This window comes from Thalassophryne amazonica, chromosome 8, assembly GCF_902500255.1.
Source record: "Thalassophryne amazonica chromosome 8, fThaAma1.1, whole genome shotgun sequence".
NCBI lineage: Eukaryota > Metazoa > Chordata > Actinopteri > Batrachoidiformes > Batrachoididae > Thalassophryne > Thalassophryne amazonica.
Window position 1 is genome coordinate 116,241,133 of NC_047110.1, and position 16,430 is coordinate 116,257,562.

Consider the following 16,430-nt stretch of genomic DNA (forward strand, 5'->3'; position numbering starts at 1 on the left):
CACGTCCACTTTGAGGCTCGGGTCCGAGGGGATTGGGAGCTGCAAATCACGTAAGATCACTTTGTTCTCCACGTCAATCCTGGAGTTCTTCCTGTTTCTGTTCAGACAAAAACAACATTAAAGTGCTGACAGAACACGTGCATCAGGTTTCAGCTTTTCCAAAACCCTGCTCTTTGTTTCAGTCTTCACTCTAAACTTTTTTTAATAACCATTTTATATTTTTTTAAGTTTGTAGCAGCTGAACCTTTCGACTGCTTCGTTTGTAAGAAATCCTTTTACACAAAGAAGTAAACCCTGTTCAGACCCAGAGGATGTTGGTTCTTACCCGGATGACAGTGTCATGTGGTTGATGCCCGTGTAGGGCACGTTACTTCAAAAAGTCATTATAGTTACTTCTCCCAAAACATAACTGAGTTAGTAACTGAGTTACAGCTTTATTAAAGTAATTAGTATTACCTTACTTTTTGCTCAAATATGTCCATGAATTAAAACACAATGTACCAGAACCTTAAAGACAATTTCTGCTTTGCACTTTGCTTCAACATAGTTGTTGCAGAACATTACACACAGTTTCCTACATTAGACACTGACACCTCAAAGATAAAAACCTTGTTATTATCGGGAAAACACTTTTAATAAAAATGCAAAACACATCTGGTAATTGGAAATACTTATGCACACATCTGTAAACACTCACACAGAAAACTTACTACCAATCAGTCTGACATTTGACACCACAAATAGAGCTCAGCTAAGACATTTAGTCAAATCTGCAATCATGGAGGTGATAAGAAAGAGAAAAAGATGGAGAAGACAAGGAAGAGGAAGAGAGATATGTGGACAAGGGCAAAGAAGAGCAAGAAGGAGAAATGTTTCAGATGAAATTCAAGCAACTTTGGTGGACCATGTGATCTACCACGGCCTGAGGGAAGCTGCACTCTAAAAAAGGTGCTGTGTCAATGAAAAAAACTGATGTAACTATTTGCATGTATTTGTTGTTGTTGTTATTTCATTTTACTTATTTCATAATGCCACAAGATTCTCTGGTTACATAAGTTGAAATAACTTTACGTACTGAAGTTACAGTAAAATAATTTAAGAAAATCTATGCAGATTGTTTCATCACTTTGTCTCATTGAGACAGTGGTTCATTTTTTAGAGTGTGGACAAACGGTCCACTCAGAGTGGATAGTACAACATCATTCTGATGTTACTGTGCCATGTATGTAAACTACAGTACTGCAGTACTGTAAACACTTGTTTTCATTGTTTTGAACTGTACAGTACTCTGTCTTTCTTTAGGTATTTGTAAGAAATTTCTATTTCTTTGTAAAATAAAAAAAACTGTGAAATAACACTTTTGTTGCTAACAACTAATGTTCAGCTCATTTGAGAAAAAGTAAATAAAAATATATTGACTTCAGTGTTTTGTGTAAAAGTCATTGTGTTGTTATTGATTTTAAAGTGTTTCAAAATGGTGCGTGTGAATCATTTTGTTGGCAGAATGAGATTTTTAGAAGAGATTGTTGGGTTTTGACTGGAGGGTTTCATTTGGACAGAGCTGTGAGGGGTTTTACAACAAGTGTTGCTGCTTTTCTTGCTTGCTTGTTCTGACACAGTGAGCCAAATTTTGCAAAATGTGTGTAAGCAATTGGCAAAAACTGTAATATTGTTTTTGTGTTGTGTGTTTGTTGGTGAACTCCCACCCACCTCTGCCTCTGGTTGGCTTACCATGACATTTTACTCTTCCTTAGCCAATCATCATCACTTATGCGGTTGCCCCACCCTCCCTCCACTCACGAAAGAAAAGAAACACTTTGCAGCTCCTGTGGCTGAAAGAAAACAGCTTCAATGATGCTGAGCGGCTGATGCTGAGCCGTTGATGCTGAGCGGCTGATACTGAGATGCTGATACTGAGCCGTTGATGCTGAGCTGTTGATGCTGAGCGGCTGATGCTGAGATGTTGAGCGGCTGATACTGAGATGTTGATGCTGAGATGTTGACGCTGAATGCCTGATACTGAGCTGTTGATGCTGAGCGGCTGATGCTGAGCAGCTGATGCTGAGATGTTGAGCGGCTGATACTGAGATGTTGATGCTGAGCCGTTGATGCTGAGAGGCTGATACTGAGATGTTGATGCTGAGCCGTTGATGCTGAGAGGCTGATACTGAGATGTTGATGCTGAGCCGTTGATGCTGAGAGGCTGATACTGAGATGTTGATGCTGAGATGTTGACACTGAATGCCTGATACTGAGCTGTTGATGCTGAGCGGCTGATGCTGAGCGGCTGATGCTGAGATGTTGAGCGGCTGATACTGAGATGTTGATGCTGAGCCGTTGATGCTGAGCGGCTGATACTGAGATGTTGATGCTGAGATGTTGACGCTGAATGCCTGATACTGAGCTGTTGATGCTGAGCGGCTGATGCTGAGCGGCTGATGCTGAGATGTTGAGCGGCTGATACTGAGCCGTTGATACTGAGCCGTTGATGCTGAGCTGTTGATGCTGAGCGGCTGATGCTGAGATGTTGAGCGGCTGATACTGAGATGTTGATGCTGAGCCGTTGATGATGAGCTGCTGATGCTGAGCCGTTGATGAGCTGTTGATGCTGAGTGGCTGATACTGAGATGCTGATGCTGAGCTGTTGATGCTGAGCCGTTGATACTGAGCCGTTGATGTTGAGCCGTTGATACTGAGCCGTTGATACTGAGCCGTTGATACTGAGCCGTTGATGCTGAGCTGTTGATGCTGAGCGGCTGATGCTGAGATGTTGACGCTGAATGCCTGATACTAAGCTGTTGATGCTGACCGGCTGATGCTGAGCGGCTGATGCTGAGATGTTGAGCGGCTGATACTGAGATGTTGATGCTGAGCCGTTGATGCTGAGCGGCTGATACTGAGATGTTGATGCTGAGATGTTGACGCTGAATGCCTGATACTGAGCTGTTGATGCTGAGCGGCTGATGCTGAGAAGTTGAGCAGCTGATACTGAGATGTTGATGCTGAGCCGTTGATGCTGAGCGGCTGATACTGAGATGTTGATGCTGAGCCGTTGATGCTGAGCGGCTGATACTGAGATGTTGATGCTGAGATGTTGATGCTGAGATGTTGATGCTGAGCCGTTGATGCTGAGCGGCTGATACTGAGATGTTGATGCTGAGATGTTGATACTGAGATGTTGATGCTGAGCCGTTGATGCTGAGCGGCTGATACTGAGATGTTGATGCTGAGTGGCTGATGCTGAGCCGTTGATGTTGAGCGGCTGATACTGAGCCGTTGATGCTGAGCTGCTGATGCTGAGCGGCTGATACTGAGATGCTGATGCTGAGCCGTTGATGCTGAGCTGTTGATACTGAGCCGTTGATGCTGAGCCGTTGATGATGAGCTGCTGATACTGAGATGCTGATGCTGAGCCGTTGATGATGAGCTGCTGATGCTGAGCCGTTGATGAGCTGTTGATGCTGAGCGGCTGATACTGAGATGCTGATGCTGAGCCGTTGATGCTGAGCTGTTGATACTGAGCCGTTGATACTGAGCCGTTGATGCTGAGCCGTTGATGCTGAGCCGTTGATACTGAGCCGTTGATACTGAGCCGTTGATGCTGAGCCGTTGATGAAATGTTGATGATGAGTGGCTGATACTGAGATGCTGATACTGAGCCGTTGATACTGAGCCGTTGATGCTGAGCTGCTGCTGATGAGCTGTTGATGCTGATAAGATGTTGATAATTTCCACTTATGTTGAATGTGTCTTTTTGTATAAATAATTTGCCTTTACGTCATTTAATCCCAATGATGACATTTAGCAGCTTGTTAGTGATGGTTAACGGCACAACCATGTCCCCTCAACATGCTTCAGATGTTCTGCCTCAATTCTGAGCCTCAGTCAACTCAGGTCAACTTTTTGAAATGTCAGATTGAAAAAAATAAATGTTTTTTCAGACTTCAGCTCCAGTGTTTGTTTCTGTCAGTATGCTAACAGCATGACACCGTTTAGGACGTAATGCTGCCCGTGTGTCATGATGCACGCTTCATATTTACCACACTGCCACCTACTGGGCAACAGATGATGTGATTAGACTTTGGGGGAGTTGTGTGAAGATATTGATGAGACAGCTTCTTGTTGTCCCAGACACCAGGTTCAACTGCACGTCTCCAGTGGAGAATTCATGACTCATGTTCACTCAAGGGGCTCTGAGTGGGTGAACGCTGGTCCAAATGAAGACCCACAGACTGCCTGGGCAGCACGGTGTCCTCTTGGACTGTCTACATTGAGCAGTTACAGAAGACGGGTCTAGTGGCCACCAAACTTCACTGAGATTGCAAACGTGGGTGAGGAAAGGTGCAGGGATCTGTGCCATCAGGCTGAAGGCCTCCAGGCTGGTTTTGTGACATTCCCTTATCTCGAAAGTGACGTTTATATCTTCAGGTCAAAGTCCTTGTAGCTCCACGATACAAAGTTTTCATTAATAAGTGAGAAATGTGTTGAATCCAGGTTATTGACATTTAAAAAAGACACTAAAGAAAATCAATAATTGTGATAAACAGTGATAATAATGATTTGATAACAAAAATTCATGTGTATCTGTTGTTGGAGGAGCTTGTCCCAGAGGTTACTGAGGCAGGTTCACCCTGGACAGGACACCAGACACACACAGACAGACAAAGCTACTGTCCGGTTCAACAAACCTGCATGTCTTTGGAAGTGGGCGGAGCCGGAGCAAATGGAGGCAACCCACATGAACACGGGAGAACATATGCAACTCCACACAGAAGGGGGCAGGCGGGAAGAGAACCTGCAACCTTCAGCAGTGCCAAACACTCAGGTTTACACTGTGGAGGGGTAAACTCTCCCAGAACAGGTCGCTCAGTGGATCAGGAGCTGGCTTGCTAATATGTAAACCTGGGTTCAAATTCCACTCATACTACCTCTCTGTGTCCGTGGACAGGAAACCTAGTCTGCATTGTCTCAGTCCACCCAGCTGTCAAAGGGATCCGATGTCGCCGACTGAACGGTCCCCCCTAAAAATTGGTCCGCCCTGCCATCTCTGTGCATACATCTGAGTCTGACTCTGAGTCTGACTCTGAGTCTGACTCTGAGTCTCTTCACCCAAAACAATCAAAGGGAATAATGTGATTATTAACCATCAGATGACAAAGTAAAACCTCTTAAATCATTCTAAAGTCAGTTTGAAGCAGAAATGAGGCGATAATCTGTGAATCGCTGGTGACGCTCGGAAATGACGCCTGCACAGTGCTGGCCTCTGTTTGATGAAGTAAGCTGCATTGGACTGGAGTCCATCCATTCCAATCTCCTGGGTCTTTCTCTGGGTCTCTTCCCAGTTGGATGTCCTTGGAGGACCTCCGCAGAGAGCTGACCAGGGGGCATCCTGACCACATGGCTCAACCACCGATAATGTTCTTAAAACAAATACTTGTGTCCTAACTCCTAACCCTGAGCAAGGACAGTGCCTTTAAATATGTCACTCCAGTCAAAAAAAAAAAAAAAAAAAAAATCCTATACCAGATTATAAATAATTTCTTCCAAGTCTTTATCTTGTGTGGGCTCTGATAGCTGATAAAAAAATAACATAAGCCAAAGTATGTCTGAAAAATACAAGACAGATCCACCGCCATGTTGAACTAGAATCATTAGGTAACGTTAGCAACCGGCCTCTAGCTGCCTGAAGGTCACTCAGCCTGCAGCCAGTCACGGTCCACTTCATGATTGGACATTTGCCAGTACGTCACTCTGGCTTGCATGTCTCATTTGTCCATCTGCAGTTACTGATCCGTTAAACACATAAATCCGTTAAACAGCTGGTTTAAGGTCTACGTCATGGTTCCTCCCGTTAAATGCCCGGTCACACGGCACTAACGAAGGACACCGAAGCCAAAACGAAACAAGAAATCTGGACTTGCGTTGACTTTTTGAGATGTCATTTAACCGTTGTTCAGCTTCATTTCTGTAGCTGGTGCATCGTCAGAATTTTCAAACTGCTGAAAAATGTGAATGAATCCCGACAACAACCTCAATTCGTCCATATTCCGTTTTGCTTTCTGTCTTGACGGTTCCTCATTGTTTGCATAGTTCCCGTACCGTCAGCATTCTGTTTGATCGTCGTCCAACTTTGCCCAACCTCCAGCCTCTCTCTGTCTCTGGCTAAGACGTGCGTGTGCGCACTCACATTGTCAAGAAAATGCAGCTACAGGTGGCTGTGGACAGCACAGACTCGCTGCAGAAATGATCACACGCTGACGCTTCATTTGAATTTTGTTTAAAGCATCAAGGTCGCTGTTCGCTTCATTTTTCTTTTGTTAGTTTTGTTTTTGTTTCGGTATTTTATGCACTCTACACTCGCAGGCCTTTCGGTGATGGGAGAAGTCCAGGCTCATTCATACATTTTTTCTTGACGATTTGTGACTTTGGGACTTTTTTCTGTCGTTCAGCTAACGCCGTGTGCCGTGTGACCGGTCCATTAGATTACAACAGCTGTCTCCCTCACTCACTTTCACACCAATTCTTCATGATCACACTTCTAAATACACAGAGAAACTTGTGTCTTTCTCTCACCGGCTCCCAGTGTAGCTTAGCGCAGCGTGGGAGAGACGTTTCATCTCTGTGACAACAGCAAAAAATAAAAATTAAAAACATGTCCCGTTCTACGTGTCATTGCAGTTCTGCTGGCCCCACAAATGGAAGGAATAGAATTTTTGATGAGATCCAACTGTTCTTTTTAAACCCATTCCCCAAGCTGCACTTTGGTGCATTTCTGTGGTTTTTCCAAGAGGTGGCGGACAAAACTCTCCCACTTCCCCTCAAAAGTCTTATTCTTGGGAAAACTGTACATCTAATAAACATCATGACTAATGTTGCTGGTCCTTCTCACAACACACCTGTTCATCATATTTAAAGTGAAACTCCACAAAGAAAGTTTTCCCGTTTGCTTCAATGCACCTGCTGAAACAGTTGTGGAGGGCGGTCCCAAAGATGACGTCATGGAAATGAACCTTTCTCACAGGCTAACATGTCTGACTGTTCCAAAACAGATCACGCTAAAAGTTAGCAAGAAAACACAGTTGCGTCACAGAAAGCTAATGGCTATGGGCATTACAAAATGCAATGCTTGCATGCTAACATTAGCATGAGCTGAGTAACTCCATTGTGAGCAACATGCTCAATAACGTAACGAGCCCAAATAGTTTACTGTTAGTCTTATTTTCAAGGTGTCTTTTGGAATTATGTTTCTGCAATGCTTTTATTTTGAAGGACACAAAAAGGAAGTACAGTGCAATGGAACAGTAAAAAAACATCTCGCACACAGACATGGACACGCACACGGACCAGCACACGGACACGCACACGGACATGGACCAGCACACGGACACAGACCAGCACACGGACACGCACACGGACATGGACCAGCACACGGACACGCACACGGACATGGACCAGCACACGGACACACACACGGACATGGACCAGCACACGGACACGCACACGGACATGGACCAGCACACGGACACGCACACGGACATGGACCAGCACATGGTTTTCAGTGAAACACTGTAAACCAATGGTTTGATGTGACGTGTTTGTTACAACTCGTCACACTTTGGAAAACCTCACTGCGCTTCGTCTGACGTTTCCTGATCAAATGACAATCTGTGAGTGATTTTTGAGTTTCTCACCAGACAAACTAACTAAGATACAATAACAGACACAGACCTGAGCCTTTAGGACTGTTTAAATTTGAGAGTCATTTGAAGGATGAATTAAATTCCAGCACAAGAACTTACTTTGCAAAATAATCCTGAAGTTCAGCCACAGATCCTTCAACTGGCTGCACATGACTCCCACTGATGATCACAGCACACCGGAGCTGAAACAACGCACAGACAGAGACACAGACAGACAGAGACACACACAGACAGACACATACACAGACACACACACACAGAAACACACACACAGACACACACACACAGAAACACACACACAGACACACACACAGAAACACACAAACACACACACAGAAACACACACACAGAAACACACACACAGAAACACACAGAAACACACACACAGACACATACACACAGAAACACACACACAGAAACACACACACACAGAAACACACACACAGAAACACACACACAGAAACACACACACAGAAACACACAGAAACACACACACAGACACACACACACACAAACACACACACAGACACATACACACAGAAACACACACACAGAAACACACACACAGAAACACACACACAGAAACACACAGAAACACACACACAGACACATACACACACAAACACACACACAGAAACACACAGAAACACACACACAGACACATACACACACAAACACACACACAGAAACACACACACAGACACACACACACAGAAACACACACACAGACACACACACAGAAACACACACACAGAAACACACACACAGAAACACACACACAGAAACACACAGAAACACACACAGAAACACACACACAGAAACACACACACACAGAAACACACACACAGAAACACACACACACAAACACACACACAGAAACACACAGAAACACACACACAGACACACACACACATACACAGAAACACACACACAGAAACACACAGAAACACACACACAGACACATACACACACAAACACACACACAGAAACACACAGAAACACACACACAGACACACACACACAGAAACACACACACACACAAACACACACACAGAAACACACAGAAACACACACAGACACATACACACAGAAACACACACACAGAAACACACACACAGAAACACACACACACAAACACACACACAGAAACACACACACAGAAACACACACACACAAACACACACACAGAAACACACAGAAACACACACACAGACACATACACACAGAAACACACACACAGAAACACACACACAGAAACACACACACAGAAACACACACACACAAACACACACACAGAAACACACAGAAACACACACACAGATGGGTTTAAAACGTCTCACATTCACACATTTCTCCGCTGCTTCGACTCTTTGTGATGAGGAGGATCAGTGACACTTTGAGGGAACATCAGAAATCACAGTTAGTCCATGTGGTGAGTTTCTCTGGACATGATCCAGGACACAGGTGTCTCAGTGTGGAGGACCCCAGAGACTGAAGAAGGTCAAGGACACGCGCAGGTGTCACCTGGCTGCAGCAGATAGATGTTTACCTTCAGACACTGGGGATGAACAGATTGTCTGCTGTCCAGCACCCAAGGCAGTTTTGTGGTGCACTGGATGTGACCATGTGCTCCCAAAGCTGAACTTTACTGAAGAACTGACACCAAGAGAAGTAACTGACACAATGAGATGGAAGTTAAAGACACGTGTTCTTACCTTGACCGCTTCAGAGTAAGCGGCCATTTTCAGAGTCACAGCGGTTCCAAATGACAGACCCAACATGGCGATTCTGCTCTCCATGACCTGCGGGTGGCGCTGCAGGAGTTTCAAGGCTGTCTGCAGAAGAAGACATTTCATTTTTGTCTGTCCTCCATGTCTGTCAGAAATGGGACCCCAAACCTGGTGACTTAGGGCAAAATAGAAGAAGTCCAAGTAACCTCACGGAAGTGTTTTATCGTCTTTTTGTGAGAAATAGTCCAGCAGCTTACTGTAAAACAGCAGTTGGACAGTCCTGTAATCTTTTTACAGGACTGTCCAGAAATGATTTTCCAGAGTGCCTGCCAGTGGTGGGCACCGATAACCAAAAAATTAACTTCGATAACAGATAATCACATAACTGAAAAGTTATCTTTGATAAAGATAAACCGATAAACCACCCAAAAATGTATCGGAAGTTACAGATAACCGATAAATTCCAGTACTGTTTCTAGTATATTTGCAACTACTAATAAACTGAATTTGAGTTTAAACACCACGATTGCTTTTGGAAACATCAAAGCGACAGCAGACCCAAACAATGAGCCCACACTTCCATGTTTGAACATCCTGCCTCCTGCTGGAAGCTCTTATTTACTACACGGCTTACAGCGCAGAGACAAACTGAGAGCAGCCACCAAGCCCAACTCTCTACCAATCACAACACTCCTGTTGTGTGGGCCGCTGAAGAGGAGGTACTGCTGGCCCACCACCACCAGAGGGCACCCTGCCTGGAGTGCGGGCTCCAAGCACCAGAGGGCGCTGCCGCCTCACAGGAGCAGCCGGGGTGACAGCTGACACTCATCACCTGTGACAGCTGTCACCACTCATCTGATCTGCATCAGTATATCAGCAAGACGTCATCTCCACCTCTTTGCCGAGATATCGTTCTACCTGAAAGGTAATATCCTCAGCCTGACTGCTTGATAGAAAGCCTTTTTTTGTGATTTTTGTGAGTGATAACAGACTTTTTCTCCAACGAGAGGTGGAGGTAGCTTCCCTGCCGTGCAGATTGCTGGGTGCAGACGCACCCACGTTTAATTGTGTTTTTGTTCCTCGCCAGCAGTACCAGGTCCGACACGCGGAGGCAGTGGCCACCTGGGAGTTCGGGACTTGGCGGCTCCAGTATTCCCGGGGTCTGGTGGCGGAGGAAATCGTGTGGTTCCGGTTCTGCTTTGGACAGGCGTCTCCTATCTTCGAGCCTGCCCACACGACACCTTGTAATTTGACCTTTGATCTATTGTGTAATCTGTTGTGTTTGTTGTGCACGTTCGCAACAGTAAAGTGTTGTTATTTGACCTATTCCATTGTCCGTTCATTTGCGCCCCCTGTTGTGGGTCCGTGTACCTACACTTTCCCAACAACTCCGGTCAGGGGGAGGTCTTGGAAAATAAAGTCATACTGACTTATGGTTTGGTGTATAAATAAAATGAATACTGATAGAATAACTCCATTAATGTCAATTCTGTCGTTTGTACAAAGTTAAAATATAACATATATCTTTTAATGTTGAATAATGCACTAATTCTGATGTTTTTTAACAAAGACAGATCGCAAAGGATTCTGGGTAAAATGTGCCTCTGCTAAACACTGACTGGTTCAGTCATTCACTATGTAAACCAACATGTTAATGTGACATGTGTCGTGTGTTGGTGTTTACAGATAAATGTGCTTTTGTAAATTTTCCTTTTTTTTTTTATAAAAACAGGCATTTTTACGGAGCCCTGGAAGTGTCATCACAACGTTTTACATGTGGAGAGAATGTGAGAATGTTCAGATGATTTTTTATTCATGTGAGAATTTTTTGGACCGAGTTTCAGGTTAATCGCGCGTCCTGCATCGTGTATTGTACATGGAGTAACAAGCTGCGTTTAACATCTCACGACCACCTCCTGATCGCCGATCGTATGGTCGAATGAAAATCAAATCTGTTTGATATTATTCTGGTCGGCCGTCGTGAGGTTTTCCTGCTGCTGAGTGAGGGGCAACAAGCATCCAACCACTCGCACTGTGCATGTGCAAACACCGCAGAGCTGTCTTGTAATGTTTTTTTTTTTGTCATTTTGTTTTTAAACTTTGATGTCTCCCATCGAGAGTTTTTGTAAATTAAGTTTGAAAAAACTTAACTTGTGATTAAAAATATACAGTGTCTGCTCATCTTCAGGACGAATACTGCCATGAACTGCCATGAACACTACTGGCCAGTAGATGGCAGTAGAGGCCTTGAAATCTTTCCAAAACAAAATTCCAGATAATCCATGTCTGCTGCGACATTTAAGATGCGTGGAATTTAACAAATGCAAATACAATAACGTCTATAAATCCAGAGAATATATTCACGAGAGTTTTAGGCACTAGAGTTTAATGCTGTTGTCCGTGGAGCCTGAACAGAGTGTCTGAAATGCATTTGTCCTGTCGTGAACGTACTAATCCTACCCATAATGCACTGCTCGGAACACCATGTCCACACTAAAACCTTAAAAATTAGCACATTACTTTCAAACTAAAACATATATCTGTTATTTTCACTTTATAAAACTTCAGACATGACAATAATTTTAAATAATGTCCAAAATTAGTTTGTTTAAAATTTAAACCATAATTTAAAAATGTATGCCTCTGGATGACTTAGTATGGGGTTAAACGAAATTGATTTTTCTTTTTTTTTTCTTAAAAACCAGTTTTTCTTTTGCCTGCAGAGGACAGTGTTCTTCATAGAAGCAGCTGTTTTCTGTATGCAGAAGGTGAAACCATACATCTGTTAGAAAACTTTTATCAGGTAGGTGCTCAACTGATTTTCAATTTTAGAAATGTTTGCTGCTGTTCCCTCTCCTCATTACCCCATCCCCGTAGAGACGGTGCCTGCTCCCAGACCACCAATAACCAGCAAAAATCTATTTAAGCATAAAAATTCAAAAAGAAAAAAATAATATAGCACCTTCAACTGCACCACAGACTAAAACAGTTAAATGTGGTCTATTAAACATTAGGTCTCTCTCTTCTAAGTCCCTGTTAGTAAATTATATAATAATTGATCAACATATTGATTTATTCTGCCTTACAGAAACCTGGTTACAGCAGGATGAATATGTTAGTTTAAATGAGTCAACACCCCCGAGTCACACTAACTGCCAGAACGCTCGTAGCACGGGCCGGGGCGGAGGATTAGCAGCAATCTTCCATTCCAGCTTATTAATTAATCAAAAACCCAGACAGAGCTTTAATTCATTTGAAAGCTTGTCTCTTAGTCTTGTCCATCCAAATTGGAAGTCCCAAAAACCAGTTTTATTTGTTGTTATCTATCGTCCACCTGGTCATTACTATGAGTTTCTCTGTGAATTTTCAGACCTTTTGTCTGACTTAGTGCTTAGCTCAGATAAGATAATTATAGTGGGCGATTTTAACATCCACACAGATGCTGAGAATGACAGCCTCAACACTGCATTTAATCTATTATTAGACTCAATTGGCTTTGCTCAAAATGTAAATGAGTCCACCCACCACTTTAATCATATCTTAGATCTTGTTCTGACTTATGGTATGGAAATTGAAGACTTAACAGTATTCCCTGAAAACTCCCTTCTGTCTGATCATTTCTTAATAACATTTACATTTACCCTGATGGACTACCCAGCAGTGGGGAATAAGTTTCATTACACTAGAAGTCTTTCAGAAAGCGCTGTAACTAGGTTTAAGGATATGATTCCTTCTTTATGTTCTCTAATGCCATATACCAACACAGTGCAGAGTAGCTACCTAAACTCTGTAAGTGAGATAGAGTATCTCGTCAATAGTTTTACATCCTCATTGAAGACAACTTTGGATGCTGTAGCTCCTTTGAAAAAGAGAGCTTTAAATCAGAAGTGCCTGACTCCGTGGTATAACTCACAAACTCGTAGCTTAAAGCAGATAACCCGTAAGTTGGAGAGGAAATGGCGTCTCACTAATTTAGAAGATCTTCACTTAGCCTGGAAAAAGAGTCTGTTGCTCTATTAAAAAAAGCCCTCCGTAAAGCTAGGACATTTTAAACTCAGATAAAGTCATTTTTGATCAGGATATGTCATTCAATGTGCATATTAAACAAATATGTAGGACTGCTTTTTTGCATTTACGCAATATCTCTAAAATTAGAAAGGTCTTGTCTCAGAGTGATGCTGAAAAACTAATTCATGCATTTATTTCCTCTAGGCTGGACTATTGTAATTCATTATTATCAGGTTGTCCTAAAAGTTCCCTGAAAAGCCTTCAGTTAATTCAAAATGCTGCAGCTAGAGTACTGACGGGGACTAGAAGGAGAGAGCATATCTCACCCATATTGGCCTCTCTTCATTGGCTTCCTGTTAATTCTAGAATAGAATTTAAAATTCTTCTTCTTACTTATAAGGTTTTGAATAATCAGGTCCCATCTTATCTTAGGGTCCTCATAGTACCATATCACCCCAATAGAGCGCTTCGCTCTCAGACTGCAGGCTTACTTGTAGTTCCTAGGGTTTGTAAGAGTAGAATGGGAGGCAGAGCCTTCAGCTTTCAGGCTCCTCTCCTGTGGAACCAGCTCCCAATTCAGATCAGGGAGACAGACACCCTCTCTACTTTTAAGATTAGGCTTAAGACTTTCCTTTTTGCTAAAGCTTATAGTTAGGGCTGGATCAGGTGACCCTGAACCATCCCTTAGTTATGCTGCTATAGACGTAGACTGCTGGGGGGTTCCCATGATGCACTGTTTCTTTCTCTTTTTGCTCTGTATGCACCACTCTGCATTTAATCATTAGTGATCGATCTCTGCTCCCCTCCACAGCATGTCTTTTTTCTGGTTCTCTCCCTCAGCCCCAACCAGTCCCAGCAGAAGACTGCCCCTCCCTGAGCCTGGTTCTGCTGGAGGTTTCTTCCTGTTAAAATGGAGTTTTTCCTTCCCACTGTTGCCAAGTGCTTGCTCACAGGGGGTCGTTTTGACCATTGGGGTTTTTCTGTAATTATTGTATGGCCTTGCCTTACAATATAAAGCGCCTTGGGGCAACTGTTTGTTGTGATTTGGTGCTATATAAATAAAATTGATTTGATTTGATTTGATTTGTTCAGCTTTGTTTACTACGTTATCGGTCTAAAAGTTATCAGACAAAAATTCATCGGAAGATAATTAGTCCGATAATGGTTTTTAAAGGTATCTAAAAAGATAATCCGATAATTATCTGTTATCGGATTATCGGAACTGTGCCCACCACTGGTGCCTGCCTACCCAAACTGGGCTACTGCTGAGCAAAGAAGAGGAATGAAGAGGTCCAGGAAAGCATTAGGAGAAAGAGGTTGGCATAAAAGAATTGGGATAGTCAGAGAGACGAAGAAAGTAGGCAGGAGTACAAGGAGATGCGGCGTAAGGCAAAAAGAGAAGTGGCAAAAGTGAAGGAAAACACTGTGGTGATTTACCATAATAATGCCAATAATTAGAGTCGTGGACTTTATTAACTTTTGTGGCAACAATGAAAACTGATGTGGTCGACAACAAAGACCCATGAAGCATTCTTCAAACAGACCAACTTGTTTCATCGAGTCACCTTTGCAGGAGGGTTCAGCGGTCATCTCAGTCACATCACAGTGAGAAAAAACTTTCAAGCACATGAAGACTCAAACATTCAAACAGTGGTCAAAGTTTGCGACAACCTGGGTTACCTCAAAATACTGGTTGTCCACCGCCTTTCCTGTTTCCTTCGTTATTTTACAGGTCAAGTAGTCAAGTGCCATTGATGCAAAACCGTGAGAGGCCAGCAGCGCCGCTCGCAACTCCACCAGCTGTCCAGCACCACCCCACAGGTCCAGAACACTGGGAAATGGTCCAGGACCTTCAAAAAAGACAAAATCAAAAACAATGAATGACTGAATAAATGAACTTTGAAAAAAGAAAACACACTCAAAAAATCCAGAAGAACATTATGCCAACAAAGAAAAACATGCTCGAAAAGGAGAAGGAAGAAGGACAGACTTAGAAATTCTTCCCACCTTCTCAGTATTTATCAGTTAGATTAGATCACGATTCCTTCACCACGTTCCTCCCACCTCAAGTTATTTACAAACTAAATACCCAATTATAACCCAGCAAACATTTTTCAAATATTGCATTGAGGCAAATTATTTTTTTAGTTCATATTTTGTGCTGTCTTAAATTTAACCAGTTCCCCTCAATTTCAGTGCATGTAGCCTTAAAAACAGTGTGCTGGTGTGCTCCCTGTGCCCTCCGTCGAGTCAGTTCCTGGAGCGTGCACTGGTGCTGTGCTTCGCTGCTTCCATGACACCATGGAACTGTCTTGAGTACATGGCAACCACCCAGGCTGTGAACCTGTCCATTCCATCATCTCGAAAATAACCATCTATCTGCTGAAGCCAGGTGGAACGTGGGCGTGTGCTTGACCTACGTTAGCTACTGGGGTCCTCACCACTCAGGCACCTCCGTGCTGGATCATGCACAGAGAAAAGTGCCACATGGACAAAATCTTGATGTTCCCTCACAATGCAAGTTATCTTCCTTATTCCAGCTGGACCCAAGGATCATCTGAAAAGACCTGGTGCCAAAGAGATCCAGTTGTTGCCTTGGGTCACTGGATGGAGTCAAAGTCTTACAACAATACAGTAAGACAGGAAGCACCAGGACCCTAGAGACTTGAGCCTTCATTCTTCTGCAAAGATATCAGCATTACAAAACACCTCTGAACTTTTCCCTCATGACTCTATAAGATCTTCCCAGGTGGCTTTCAATCTTCAGCTCTAACCAGCCACCATGTGGTCTTGCCAGAGTACCCTTGGGTGCTGTTGGAATGACTTTGTGTCAAAGGAACAGTGACTTAAGGAGACTCCTTTCTGAGGGAACGTAAACTAAGACACAAAGACCATATGGTGCACTTTTATGACCAGGATCCAGGAAGCAGGCAGTAATAGTAAGGAAGGCCACAGGTCCTTAACACTCAGTACTGACAACCCCAGCAACTGC

The 16,430-nt window shown here is 43.4% G+C and overlaps 1 protein-coding gene across 1 annotated transcript in view; it reads right to left on the reverse strand.

Moving 5' to 3' along the window:
• The window catches only part of LOC117516381 (peroxisomal succinyl-coenzyme A thioesterase-like), a 52,394-nt gene that overhangs the window by 24,805 nt on the left and 11,159 nt on the right, over positions 1–16,430 (reverse strand). The window contains exons 5-8 of the mRNA XM_034177352.1: positions 15,119–15,288; positions 9,416–9,535; positions 7,800–7,882; positions 4–97 (exon numbers count right to left, since the gene is read on the reverse strand). Of these exons, the coding sequence (XP_034033243.1) occupies positions 4–97; positions 7,800–7,882; positions 9,416–9,535; positions 15,119–15,288 (467 nt within the window). The remainder of the gene's footprint in view (positions 1–3; positions 98–7,799; positions 7,883–9,415; positions 9,536–15,118; positions 15,289–16,430) is intronic.